Source organism: Protomyctophum parallelum, assembly GCF_964188405.1.
Source record: "Protomyctophum parallelum genome assembly, chromosome: 15".
Taxonomy (NCBI): domain Eukaryota; kingdom Metazoa; phylum Chordata; class Actinopteri; order Myctophiformes; family Myctophidae; genus Protomyctophum; species Protomyctophum parallelum.
In genome coordinates, this window is record NC_139710.1 from 19,814,650 (window position 1) to 19,827,198 (window position 12,549).

The following is a 12,549-nucleotide window of genomic DNA, read 5'->3' on the forward strand; positions in this document are numbered from 1 at the left end:
CATGGTGAGCTACTTGTAGCTTTACAAGCTACGCTTTCAAAGTAACTTGCCCAACACTGGTCACATGCTACTTAAAGCATGATGAAATTTGGGACATTTTGTCTTATATTGGTTGTCTATGGTGTGGTATATAAAAATGTCCATAACTTTTTTTCCGCGATTCTGTGGGCCTTAATGACCAAGTGAATAGAGAAACACAAATAAAAAGTACGACATGACATCACAGGTTAATCCTTAACCGTTGAGCTTTTGGGTATGTGGCTCCCCGGCTATTAAAACAAATTGCACATTTTTGTATGGTGGTCATGCCTACTTGATGATGACGACAAACAACAAAATGTAAAATGTTGTCAATACAAACATTGGACCATAGGGGGGGGGGGGGGGGGGCATTGGACCATACATCTCAATGACAGTTGCACAACTGCCCCGCCCTCGGCGTGCATTGGCGGCGCGTGCGCAGTCCTTGTGTGAGCTTTCTCCTTCACTGTGCCCCATAGCGCGAGCAGAGGTTTGTGAAACTATAGGCGCATCGGTCCATTAATAAAGGTAGGGGATATGAAACTTTTGCCATACTGCATATCGTATCGTAAGCTATTTTTTCATAGAGCTCTAACTGCATGGCAATGACACATATGAGCTGACTCCGGTCATTTGGTTTTGTAATGAGATGGGAGGAGGTACGCTACGCATACAGCAGGGTGGGAGTAGTGCAGTCTGCAGTAGCCTATGTCAGGGTACAGCAACCTGACAAGATCACATCCCATTATTAACATAACGGAATAGTAAAGTAATCATAATTCATGTAAACAATGACTGAATAATGATTATATAATTGTTTTCTTGTCCGCCAGGCGCCAGTCTTCTTTTACACCAGGCCTAAAGAAAACGAGTCCATGTTATTTATTTTAAAACAATAGCCTACGAAGTTGCATTCCATAATTTAATAGTAGGACCTACGGGTTATTTTTCGTGAGGATATGTTTTGTGTGGTGTGGGACACGACCATACAGAGAAAGAGGCCTAGTAGTACTGACGCATGAACAATGCGAACCAATTGAAGGTGGCTGTCCCAATCCCATAGGGAACATCTAAGCCCTTTCTGTTCACAAGTAGACGAGCGTCAGCGTTTACAAGCAAAGTTCACCTCGATGCCATAAATCTGGTTAAAAGCTGGTACGTATAGTTATTTGTGGAGAAGCAAGGTCCACATGACAAGGTGTTCTGGTCATCTTTGGCAAATTGTACGCAAAGTCGCAAACCATGGCTGTGATGTCAGCGGATATTGGTTTATCTGGTCGCCGGTGGTATTAGCAACTATAAAGGACAAGGTCAACGAATAAATGACGACAAGAAAGGCAGGGGTTTTATTCGTGAATTAAGTTGCTCGTGGTGAGCTTTTTCTGTGGATATGCATTAGGGTTAGGCAGTAGCACTAGGCTAGGCGGCAGGCCTATAGGCTCCTTGTGGAAAGTCGCTATCCAAAGTACTGAAATCACATTAATTCATCTTTATTGATGTGCACTGTGCAGGCCAGATCTGGGCCCAGTAGTGTGTTGTCCCCATGAACCCTAAAGCCCTCCTGTGTGTGAAACTGTGAATATCATGTTCATGAGATCAGAATATGATAGTGCAAGTATGGGCCAATGCACTGTACATTCAGGCTATACATTCATATCATGGTGTATCTTGATGGCTTATCTCACTGTTTGTCACACTTTCATTCTCCTTACGCATGTTTTGTGTGCTAGTTGCATTGCTGTCTTGTGATTGGGTGATTAATGGGAGTCACTGTGGCCCCTCTGTCTTTAACATTGGGAATGCTTTTAGTTTGGGTTGCTGAGTATGTAGCCTATGTGGATCTCATTTTTGCTTGTTTGTTTGGGATACAGGATGTTACTCAGTTCAGATGTTTTAATAAGCCCAGTGGGGACAAGGCACCCATTTTGAATCCGTGTGGTCACGTGTTGTATAGTGTCAAATTCACCTAGGCTAAATTTAGAGCAGGATTTGGGGAGGGAGGGAAGACAGGATTTAAAGCATTGAAAACAGACTAAAAGATGGTGGTAAGGAAGAGTGTGTGTGTGTGTGTGTGTGTGTGTGTGTGTGTGTGTGTGTGTGTGTGTGTGTGTGTGTGTGTGTGTGTGTGTGTGTGTGTGTGTGTGTGTGTGTGTGTGTGTGTGTGTGTGTGTGTGTGTGTGTGTGTGTGTGTGTGTGTGTGTGTGTGTGTGTGTGTGCATGCGCGTGCGTGCATGCTGGCCTGTTTGAGTGTGTGCATGTGCATGTGCGTGCGTGCTGGCCTGTTTGTGTGTGTGTGTGTGTGTGTGTGTGTGTGTGTGTGTGTGTGTGTGTGTGGAGAGGGCGGAGTTAACTGACAAAGACTGTCCATGAATTGCACAAACTCAGCAGAATGCCTGGTGGGATCAGCTAGCAGACAGATGCAAAGTCCCTCAGAAACTGAACAACAGTGCTAAGACAGCATGGGCTCTATCTGCCCTAGAGCAAGTCAGGCCATTATGCCCTCTATGCCACAGAGGACATGAGGGCCCGACTCCTGTTGTAATATATCTACACCACCTCTGAACACAAATAAGACACTTAAAATCATTATAGGAGCAACATGTGCTCTGCAGTCTGTCTATGGTCTGCTCTACCATCCAAGCGGTAACAGAGGAAGAGAGTGACTTTCTTAAAACAAAATAAGACCTGTGGACCAATGTTTTTGTTACTGTTTTTAACTCTTTCAACTTTAAAATAGAAAAAATAGCTACAAGCTCATCTAGGTTTGAAAAAAAACAAACAGGTTGAAAGTGATTAAAAGCTTAGCTAAGCTTAGGTGTTACATTGTGTTTTACATGCGGGTCGCTTATATCAATAGCCTGTGCACTTAAAGGCCATAAAGTGGCTATACACACTATCAACCAATCCTATTTTGTGTAGCACACAAAGTACATAGTGTGTTCATTAACTACTGTCCCCTATACATGAATCATGATGCAATAGTTTGCTAAAGTTACACCTGTTTAGATAGGAGACTATCTCTGACTAGAAAATCTGAAGCTGAGGTCCTGTGAAATGTGCAATGAAGTTTAATTTATACTTTGTATGTTGCAAATTTACTTGAAAATCTTCGGCGAGTGACGCAGGAATACATTTCGCTTAACTATACTTTCGACCTTTTTCCGGCATGTTTAAAAATCAGACCAATCTGAAGTGGAAGTGGTTAATTCATAATATACATCACAGAGAATTAGAAAAGCACAACAAGAACCAGTACTGTACACAGTCAGTTGTGACAACAGTGTAAATGCGCGTGCCAAAAATGTGTTCTTGCACGCCCCTCTTCTCAAGAAAGCATGGCAGAGACAAGCGAGGAGAGCAAGGTGGAGAGCAAGGTGGAGGAGCAGCAGCCGCAGCAAGAGCCGCAGCAGCATGAGGCCAGTACAGGAAAGGGCAAGCAGACAGAGAACAAAGAGCACTGTGGGACATGCAAGCACCACGTGCTCAAGGAACACGGTGAGTTGCGGGACGGAGCCCGGTGAGACCAGAGAGAGAAAGGCGAGGACCTGCCATCGGGGTCCCATGAGTCGAGCTGTCCTATAGGGCAGATTCACACTGAGTCCGATTGATTCGAACTGTTCCCGAATACGATTTCCTGGTCCCCGCTGGCCATGTGATTCATGATTCACATTGGCCTTGTTTCTTCCGCATCCGAGTACACTTCATTCAATGCTTTCACATTGCAGCGATCCGTATCCGGGTACACTTCAATCGGTCCCAATGCGGTCCCGGGAATGGTCGGGTGATCCTCAGCAATCTGCATCCATCCATCTCTCTACCCAAGAGGAACTGACAGGGGAGAGCAGTGTCAGTGCCATGCTAAGATGAAAATACATTTTAAAAGGAATGATAAAAAGCAGAAAATGTCCTCAAAGTATTCCTGCCCACACATAACATAAAGGAAAATAGATTTTAACACACACACACACACACACACACTGACAGAGCTCTGTGTAGCTGACCCAGGGGACCCTGATGACGGTGTGCAGTAGTGTTAGCTGCTGACTAACCAAATCTGCTTCAACATAGGCATTGCAGCACACATATTGTAGTGCTATTGTTGCTATGGCCTGTTTAGTTTTATCGCTTTATCTCTTATGCTGTTAACATTCTTTTTCTGGATGGCTGCTATGGGTTATCATAGTCCAGAATGGATCCTGTTAGCTAAATAACGTCTGCTGCTTTTTAATGGACTGAGGCCAAGGAATCAATAGGGTTGGGCTGTATATATCTCACAGCCGTCAATGTCAATGTATGGCCACTTCGAGAGGGTCAGTGCTTTTCCAATTAAACTGACCCATCCATCTTTACATCCCGCTTCAGCTTTTAGCTTTGGTCATCTGTTGGCTTGCAAATGCTGGTAGAAACACCAGGATAGATGGATGTTATTGCTTTGTTTGTCTGCATAGATCATAGATGCTGCTGTGATGAAGTGCTGTGGTTTGTGTGGTTACTGAGCTCTGTAGTCCTGTTTGAACTGTGAACTGAAATGTGGACCCTTTCCTTTTGCCGCTTTTTTGTTTTTAGTGCCTCTTTCCATATTTTCCAGAAGCCTTTTCGATGTTATTATGCATTATCTAGCTTGAATTTGAAACAGGTGAGATGTATCTGTGTATTTGTATCAATGTTTTCATTAGCGAGAGAGATTTTGAAACCATTAACCTGTTTCCACAGGCATAATGGCTGTCCCACCCACATACGCAGACCTGGGCAAATCTGCCAAAGACATCTTCAACAAGGGCTATGGTAAGTAATTAGACTTACAGCTTTTTACCCCTTTTTCGTCGTTACGCTTATTAATTCCTCCACACACACATTTCTGTGTTGTCACTGCTGTTTGAACCTTTTGGCTCACCTGCCAGTGAGGAGCCCCCACTGGGCTCTCTACTATTCCTCCAGCCAAACACTCCCTGCTGACAGGTGCCGCCCGTATAGGAGTCTCTCCCCCGAAACACGAGCCAATTTTGTTCGAATAAATGCTGGACTTACAGCAGACTTGAACATTTTTGACCTTTTTTCCGTTTTTGTTATTATCTTTCCAGGCTTTGGGGCCGTGAAACTGGACGTGAAGACCAAGTCCCAGAGTGGAGTTGTAAGTACAAAAGTCATTGGAAGCGTGAACATTTTGAGCTTTATGTCCAGACCTTTGTCTTGGAGCTCTAGTCTACGGTGTAGCTCAGATGGCTGACTCAGAATTATAGCCATGCCAAACAGTCAGTTTAACTCTAACACACAGAGTGTCCAACCAGTTTTACGCTCTTTTCCATCAGGTGGTATGCTATGCTGTAGCACTGAAGAAAATAAGCATTTGATCAAATGTTTAGTTACCTCCAAACTAGAAGTCTATTTCTGTTATGACGCCATGGTAATTAGCCATAAGAATGACCCTACATTGCCCCAATACACTGCTTTCAAAACGTCTGTAAATGTATTCCATCAATGCCAAAAATCACTGCATGCGTCTTCCTCCCCCTCATAGGTCTCTGCTTCATTTTCCTTCAGAAAGCAGATAAACTGGCTAATGTAAATCTTAGTAAATCTTAGTTCTCTCTAATGCTATCTTTTCTCTGTCTTTTTCCGCTTTCTCTTTGGACATTCCTTGTCAGATGGTAAGAATGTTTGTCAGTCTTTCTGTGTGCAAGTGTGTGATTAAATACAGGTGCATTCAAAGGTAAAGCAGCGATAGTGATTGTGGCTTGAGTGTGTGAGGTGGACATACTTCTGAGTAAATAAATACTTCTTTGCTGCAGTAGCACCTTCAGCTGATACAATATCCTCTGCTGCTAAAACTGTTCTGGCAGTGACCTCAGATACACTTAGAAACCAGCTCTACCTAGTTTCCTTCCCCACTCAACTCTCCACAAATCCTCTGTTCCTCAGAAGACTCCCTAGTGCAGGGGTATTCAACTAGATTAGGTCGGGGGCCACAACTGTAGAATGATTGTGTGTGGAGGGCCGCACAGCGTGCGCGCGAAGCGCGGATTTTTTTGGATTCTACAAATGCATTTTGTGTTCAAACACAAATATCTATGTAGGCCAGGGGTCCTCAACTAGAAATGCTGAAGGTCCACAAATAATAAGTAATAATAAATAAGTTTTGAATAAGACCATGGTCCAGTATCATGCGCGCGCAAATAAAATTGCGGGTCGCGGCCTCGCCCCCCACCCCTAGAAACAACTATGGCTGATTACTGTCATTATGATAATCTAGCACTTTATATATCGCGCACATCATACCTGTAACTTTCTCTCTTTTTTTTTTTCCAATTATTTTTCCAAGGGCCACTAGGGGTGCTCGGCGGGCCGCATTTGGCCCGCGGGCCGCCAGTTGAATAGCCCTGCTCTAGTGCAACCACACTTTGTAGCTCCCCACAATAGAGGGTATGCGCGTGACATCATCATCATACCAGGAAGTTATGCAGGAAAGCCTACTGAGTGGCAAAAAAATACTTTCTGGCCTTGACAGCCCATACATCCAAACAGAAAAGTCCTATTTGAGTGCATGAAATTACTTTAAACAACATTAAATTCCCTTTGTCACTCACTTTGCCACTCATCTGCCATTCACTTTATGCATGCACATACCCTCTATAACCTAGTCATACAGATTTGAAAGGAAAGGGATTGTGTGGCAGAGGAGATGTGTTGAAGTGATGCTGGTGGGGTTTCTTTCAAATCTTTGTTTTCCCCTCTACTCCTTTTTCTCTCACCTGTATTTAGCCTACCTGCTGTGTGGTTTTATAATGTTATAGAGTTAACTACTAAATAAAACTAAATAACTTCCCTCTCTCTTTCAGGAGTTTAACACCTCTGGCACCAACAACACAGATACAGGGAAATCAGGTGGCCACCTGGAGACCAAGTACAAAGTGAAGGAGCTGGGCCTCAGCTTCAACCAGAAATGGAACACGGACAACACACTGACAACGGAAGTCACAATGGAGGACCAGGTGAGTAATATGATTATTTAAGGGATATGGTCTAGAAATTATATTGATGAAGAATAGATGAGATAAGCTATAGTTATTACACATTTAGGTAGGGGTGACAGGTTTATTGTCCAGTAATGACAAATGATGACCATCTCACTGTACATTTTCCTGCTTTACTTCCAAACGAAATAAATAATTTCACATGAAATATATCAATGATTGTATTAGCTTACAAGCTTCCTCAGTTTCCGCTTGTAAGCGTAAACTGAGGCAGAACAGCAGTCTGTTATCCAGAAAGCTTGATTGACCTCTCAAATAATAGCATTATTACTTTTACAGAAACCAGCTTAGCAGATCAATGAAAAATAAGCATATCTATCTTTTAGCCTTTTTTATACATTCATGCAAGCTCATGTTGGTTTTTCCCTTTTTGCGCTGTGTCTGTGCATAGCTGGCTAATGGATTGAAGCTGTCATTGGACACATCATTTGTGCCCAACACTGGGTAAGACCCATCCCATTATTCATTAGACAATTATTTAATTCACACCTGATTTGATTTGATTAGATTTTTATCGCCCTCTCATCTTCACCCTTGACATTATTTCGGCAGAAAGAAGAGCGGCAAACTGAAGACGGCTTACAAGCGTGACTTCGTCAACGTGGGCTGTGACCTTGACTTCGACATGGCCGGTCCCACGGTCCACGCAGCTGCCGTGCTGGGCTACGAGGGCTGGCTGGCTGGCTACCAGATGGCCTTTGACACTGCTAAGTCCAAGCTGGCCCAGAACAACTTCGCCCTGGGATACAAAGCCGGAGATTTCCAGCTCCACACCAGTGTGTGAGTACTACTGTCAGGGCACCGTCAAGTGATAAATGGAGCAAGAGTGACCATTAGAGAAACTCTGCTCAAGGGGAATGAACTTCATGATAAACCCCAGTGACACAGACATGGATTGTTTCCTCTCTACTACACTAGTGCTCATGTGGTGTTGTGTTTCAGTAACGACGGCACTGAGTTTGGCGGCTCCATTTACCAGAAGGTGAACGGCAACCTGGAGACCGCCATCAACCTGGCGTGGACAGCCGGCAGCAACAACACGCGCTTTGGAATTGGAGCCAAATACCAGCTAGATAAGGACACCTCATTGGCTGTGAGTACTGGTTTCAGCATGCGGTCGGGGGAAGAGTTACACTGTCACAAGAACAAAAGGGGATGTACAATAATAAGCTAAAGTGTATTTGACTGGACTTATACAATACATTATGCATACTTATAGTGATTAATGCATTGATACAAACGTATCTGGGTGTTATAGCCATGACCACAGTACATTCTGGAGTGTTATTATTGTCATTTTAATTAGCAAGTTAAAATAATATTATTTTGCTTGCATGCTTTTACTGTGCATACAAGTATATTGTTATCAAATACATGATTATTTTACTATTTCATGTGTCTGCTTCTCACAGACCAAAGTCAACAATGCTTGCCTCGTTGGCGTTGGTTACACACAAACCCTGAGGCCAGGTAAGTGCATCACTGTCTCTCATCCTATCGTTTCAAATTAATAATTACTTATAATCACCGAATTCTACTAACTATTTAAATACTTTATACTTACTGTAGTTCACCAGAGTCCCCCAGGAGTCTATACTAGGCCTGCTCCTTTTTTATCTCTACATGAAATGTATTTGCCAAAAATAGCCGATCTACAAGTAGTTATTTTTTGCTGAATGTTTGTGTCAGAATAGGAGTGCTTGGATTCATGTGGTTAAGATGAGCTAGAAGGGCTTTACCAATATATTTTGAATCCCTGGAGAATGCTTTCCCTCAGCCCAATTTGCACAGAAAGGCCTTATCTCAAACATTGCTCTGTTGCACAAGAACGGTACACTTACTTTCTGGAACTGATTGACACACTTCCCCACAGGTGTGAAGCTTACTCTCTCAGCTCTAATTGATGGAAAGAACTTCAACGCTGGCGGGCACAAAGTGGGCATGGGCTTTGAGCTGGAAGCATAAGCCCCAAGATGACATGGGGACAGCAAGGTGGAGAAAAGAAAAAGTAAAGAGCCCATATGTGAGGAAACCTCAAACAACCACACAGAATCACCTTGAGAAGTCTCCCTTCTGAATGCTACACAGACACACTCTGACTGACACTCACACATTGTTTGGCCTTAACCCTACAACCTCTTAGCACCACCCAAGACCTCCAGGACTGTAATTACTGACTGTTGAGATTTTCTTTTCTGTTCTTTTACCAATAATACAGCAATACCTGTTTCCAATTATTTATTACAGTATGGGAACAGAACAGGGTTAGTTAACATTTAAAGGATATTTTTGTCGCATTTTTCCGAAGAACGTGACAAAAAAGGTTAAGTAGTGTCTTAACTTAACTCCTCAAATTATTGCAAAATGTTTTACCAGTCTGGCCAGGCAAATTGTGTTACTTTGGTAGAAGAGTGTAATTTAAAATTTGTCCTGCTACCTATCTCATCTTCTATTCTTTACCTTCGTTGTGCTTGATTTGTGACCATCATCAGCCTCAGATCACATATTGAGTCTACATTTTGATTGTTGATAATGAGGGTGGAAGATAAATTTGTTGTGTTTATGGTGTGTTTGTTGTACGTTCTTTCCAAGTCAATTCCTGCACCTTCCCAGACAAAGGGAGTTTTATTGTCACATTGACAAGTAGCTACACTACAGTGATTGTAAAAGGACACAATTAAAGGACAAGAACTAACCAGAAAAACAAAGAGGTGAATTAAAGCACAGTGTTCAATCCCTTGAACACTGCTGCCTAAAAACCTCTATTTTAATTCTGGTCCTGTGGTGAAGAATCTTTTTGAGGGTCAAGGCAACTGTGGAATTCTCTGTCATCTCTTTGTCATGTCTCTCTTTGTGTCTCTTTGTGTCCTGTACCCATTTAAACTTTACCGCAACCACTTTTGCTGTGCTTCGGTTAGGGATGGTTGTCAGTAGTTAGGAGCTAAAACGGATTTTAATGAATTTATGGAATAAAGAATGTCAAACTCATTGGTGTCCATTGAGTTCTGTCTTTCCACTTTGAATTTTTAAGAATACAATATATTTTGAATCATTATGGAAATGTATTAATAGTTGTTGTTGTGACAATCTTTCAGCCATTCAATATTATAGGGTTGGAGAGGCTTATTGTCTGTATCAGTTGAGAATGCATGAAGCTACGTTTCAATGCACTAAACCCTGGAGGATGGATGAGCAACACCTGTCATCAGCTCCCAGTGCTTACTGCACGATTTACTGCGCTACTCATACGCTGATGTGGCGGTGCCTTGGATCAAACAACCTTAGGCTCAAAATGCTCTACTGATTGAGCTACCCAGATACATACTTTAAGAACACAACAATAGTCATAAATTATCACCCCAAAAGTGTTTTCTGATCGATTGGCGCACAGCCAGTGTCATGTCCCAATTGATTGGCAGTTGCCATTTCACAATAACAACCGTTCTCAATAGCAGTTGTTATAGCATTCTTATATTGCTAAATATATAGTGTATAAATATAGGAGTTGCTACATAAGTAAACATTTACGCTGCTGTATTGTACTCTAATATACTTACCGCAGTCCAAAGTAATTAGAATGTTTCAGAAGCTTTTTGTAATTATAGCATATACGTAAACATTGTATTCTTTAGGATGAAGTTAATTGGACGGCGTGTCACCTGTTCACTTTCAACTCCTTTTGATTATTTTATTTTTGTGTCCTGCACAGTGCACACAAAGTGCCCAACCACCATTTTACATTTAATTAATCATAATTCATTTAATTAGACTTTAAAGTGAGCTGACTTGGACGTTGTATGGAGGTTGTGAGAAAACATCTTTGTGCAATGTTTAATTAATCTGCTCAATGTTTATTCGGCTCATGCACTTTACTAGAAATATATTGCAAGAATGAAACAGGCTACTCCAGAATTGAACAAGGAAATGTGGGACTTGAACACAGAACTTTTGGGATGAGAGCCTGATGATCAGACCAGTACACCATCTCTCACTCTGTAGTCTGCACTTTATTGTATTGTTGAAGCATTCTTTTGTATTTTAGCAGTTCAATTAGCCAAAGTTATAAAGCAATGAACTGTAAAAGGTCTGGGATTTGAACATGAAATATCTGTGCTGAGAGTCTGATCATTAGTCAACTACACTGTCATTCAGTCCCTCTGCAAATGTCTCAAACTGTTGAAGCATTCTTTTGTATGTTAGCCTTCAGTTAGTAAAGGGAAGTTGAAATACTCCAGCATTAAAGGAACTGGGATTTGAACATGGAATCTCTGTGCTGAGAGTCTGACCATTAGACAAGGGAGTAACTACTTTTTACTTCCCTAAACACGGCTTTGCTCTGAAAAAGTCTAGAACAAATTCCTTTTCAATTCCCAAATAAAAAAACAAATTAACAAATTACTTATTTGTAAATTAATTTAATGTATTCACAGATTCTGTGTTTTTATTTGTGGACTTTCTTGTATTTGCAGATCTGTTTTATGTGTTTTGCGAGTTTACAAATAATTTGTGCATTTGCTAATGTATATTTACAGATTATACATTTACACACAGAATGTACATAGCAAATGCTTTAGACATATGTACCTCCACAGTGTAGCTTTACTCACAATCATACCATATTCCAGTTAAAAGAAAAATACAGGAAAGGGTGACCTTTTTTGCTTAATTTCTCAATAAATAACATTGAGAGATAACATACATACAGTAAATGTATAAAACAAATTGACATGGGTTCTAGCCCTACAGGCTTTTCTTCTGCTGCAGGTTTGCACAGTTTCACATGACATTTTCACCAACGATAGGAAGCATTGCAAAACAATGGAATTGGAATTCATTATAAATGCATAACTCCTGCACCTACATCTAGCCTCACTCAATAAGTAAAATTGGTCAGGCTAGATTTTCCATTACAAATTTTCTATCTCCTAAAATGTACTGTAAAGGTCCTTGCAGACTGGTCATGTTTTTCGGAAAACCGGCTGAAAAACGCTGCTAAAAATACGAAAAACGCAGCAGTGTGCAGGGACCTTTAGTCTGAATGCTACAGAAATCTTTGTGGAGAATTGACAAACAACGTTATCTTTAGTTTTGAAGATATTTATGAATAAACTTCAAAGGGGTATGACTTGGCACATACTACATAGACCAAAGTCAGCAACCTTGCAGGATATATAATGTACTGTACATAAATATCAGAAACATACCATGAAGGTATATTTAAATCCACAACAAAAGGGTGCTTAAAAGAACACAAATCATACTTAAAAAAAATTGTCAAAGCATTATAAAACATTTGAAAGTGTGTAAAATTATTTTGAAACCACCATATACGGTATAAGGCACCATCAGTTGCAAACACTCATGGCCAATGTGGCCATGAATGTTTTGGCCAATGATGTTTTACTTTAGAGTAGCCAATACCTTTTTTACCCCCTTTTTCTCCCCAATTTAGTCGTTAATTAATCCTCCTCACAAACATTGTTGTCACTATACTACC

General features: G+C 41.3%; 1 protein-coding gene across 2 annotated transcripts; it reads left to right on the forward strand.

Moving 5' to 3' along the window:
* Positions 1 to 462: 462 nt before the first annotated feature.
* On the forward strand, positions 463 to 10,040 carry vdac3 (voltage-dependent anion channel 3). Of its 2 annotated transcripts, XM_083784901.1 has the most exons (10): positions 471 to 549; positions 3,352 to 3,516; positions 4,735 to 4,806; positions 5,103 to 5,152; positions 6,858 to 7,010; positions 7,444 to 7,496; positions 7,605 to 7,832; positions 7,995 to 8,145; positions 8,465 to 8,522; positions 8,926 to 10,040. In XM_083784901.1, the coding sequence occupies exons 2-10, from the start codon at positions 3,357 to 3,359 to the stop codon at positions 9,015 to 9,017; spliced, it is 1,017 nt and encodes a 338-aa protein (XP_083641027.1). In that variant the 5' UTR covers positions 471 to 549; positions 3,352 to 3,356; the 3' UTR covers positions 9,018 to 10,040. The 2 variants fall into 2 exon arrangements, with proteins under 2 accessions (XP_083641028.1, XP_083641027.1); XM_083784902.1 differs by lacking the exon at positions 3,352 to 3,516 and having other exon boundaries at positions 463 to 549.
* The last annotated feature ends 2,509 nt before the right edge of the window (positions 10,041 to 12,549 follow it).

Coding starts and splice junctions, on each gene's coding strand:
- vdac3 (XM_083784901.1), top strand. CDS start 3,357: ATGGCAGAGACAAGCGAGGAGAGCAAGGTGGAGAGCAAGGTGGAGGAG. Junction 7,497..7,604: donor TCATTTGTGCCCAACACTGG/GTAAGACCCATC, acceptor TTATTTCGGCAG/AAAGAAGAGCGGCAAACTGA. Junction 7,833..7,994: donor TTCCAGCTCCACACCAGTGT/GTGAGTACTACT, acceptor GTTGTGTTTCAG/TAACGACGGCACTGAGTTTG.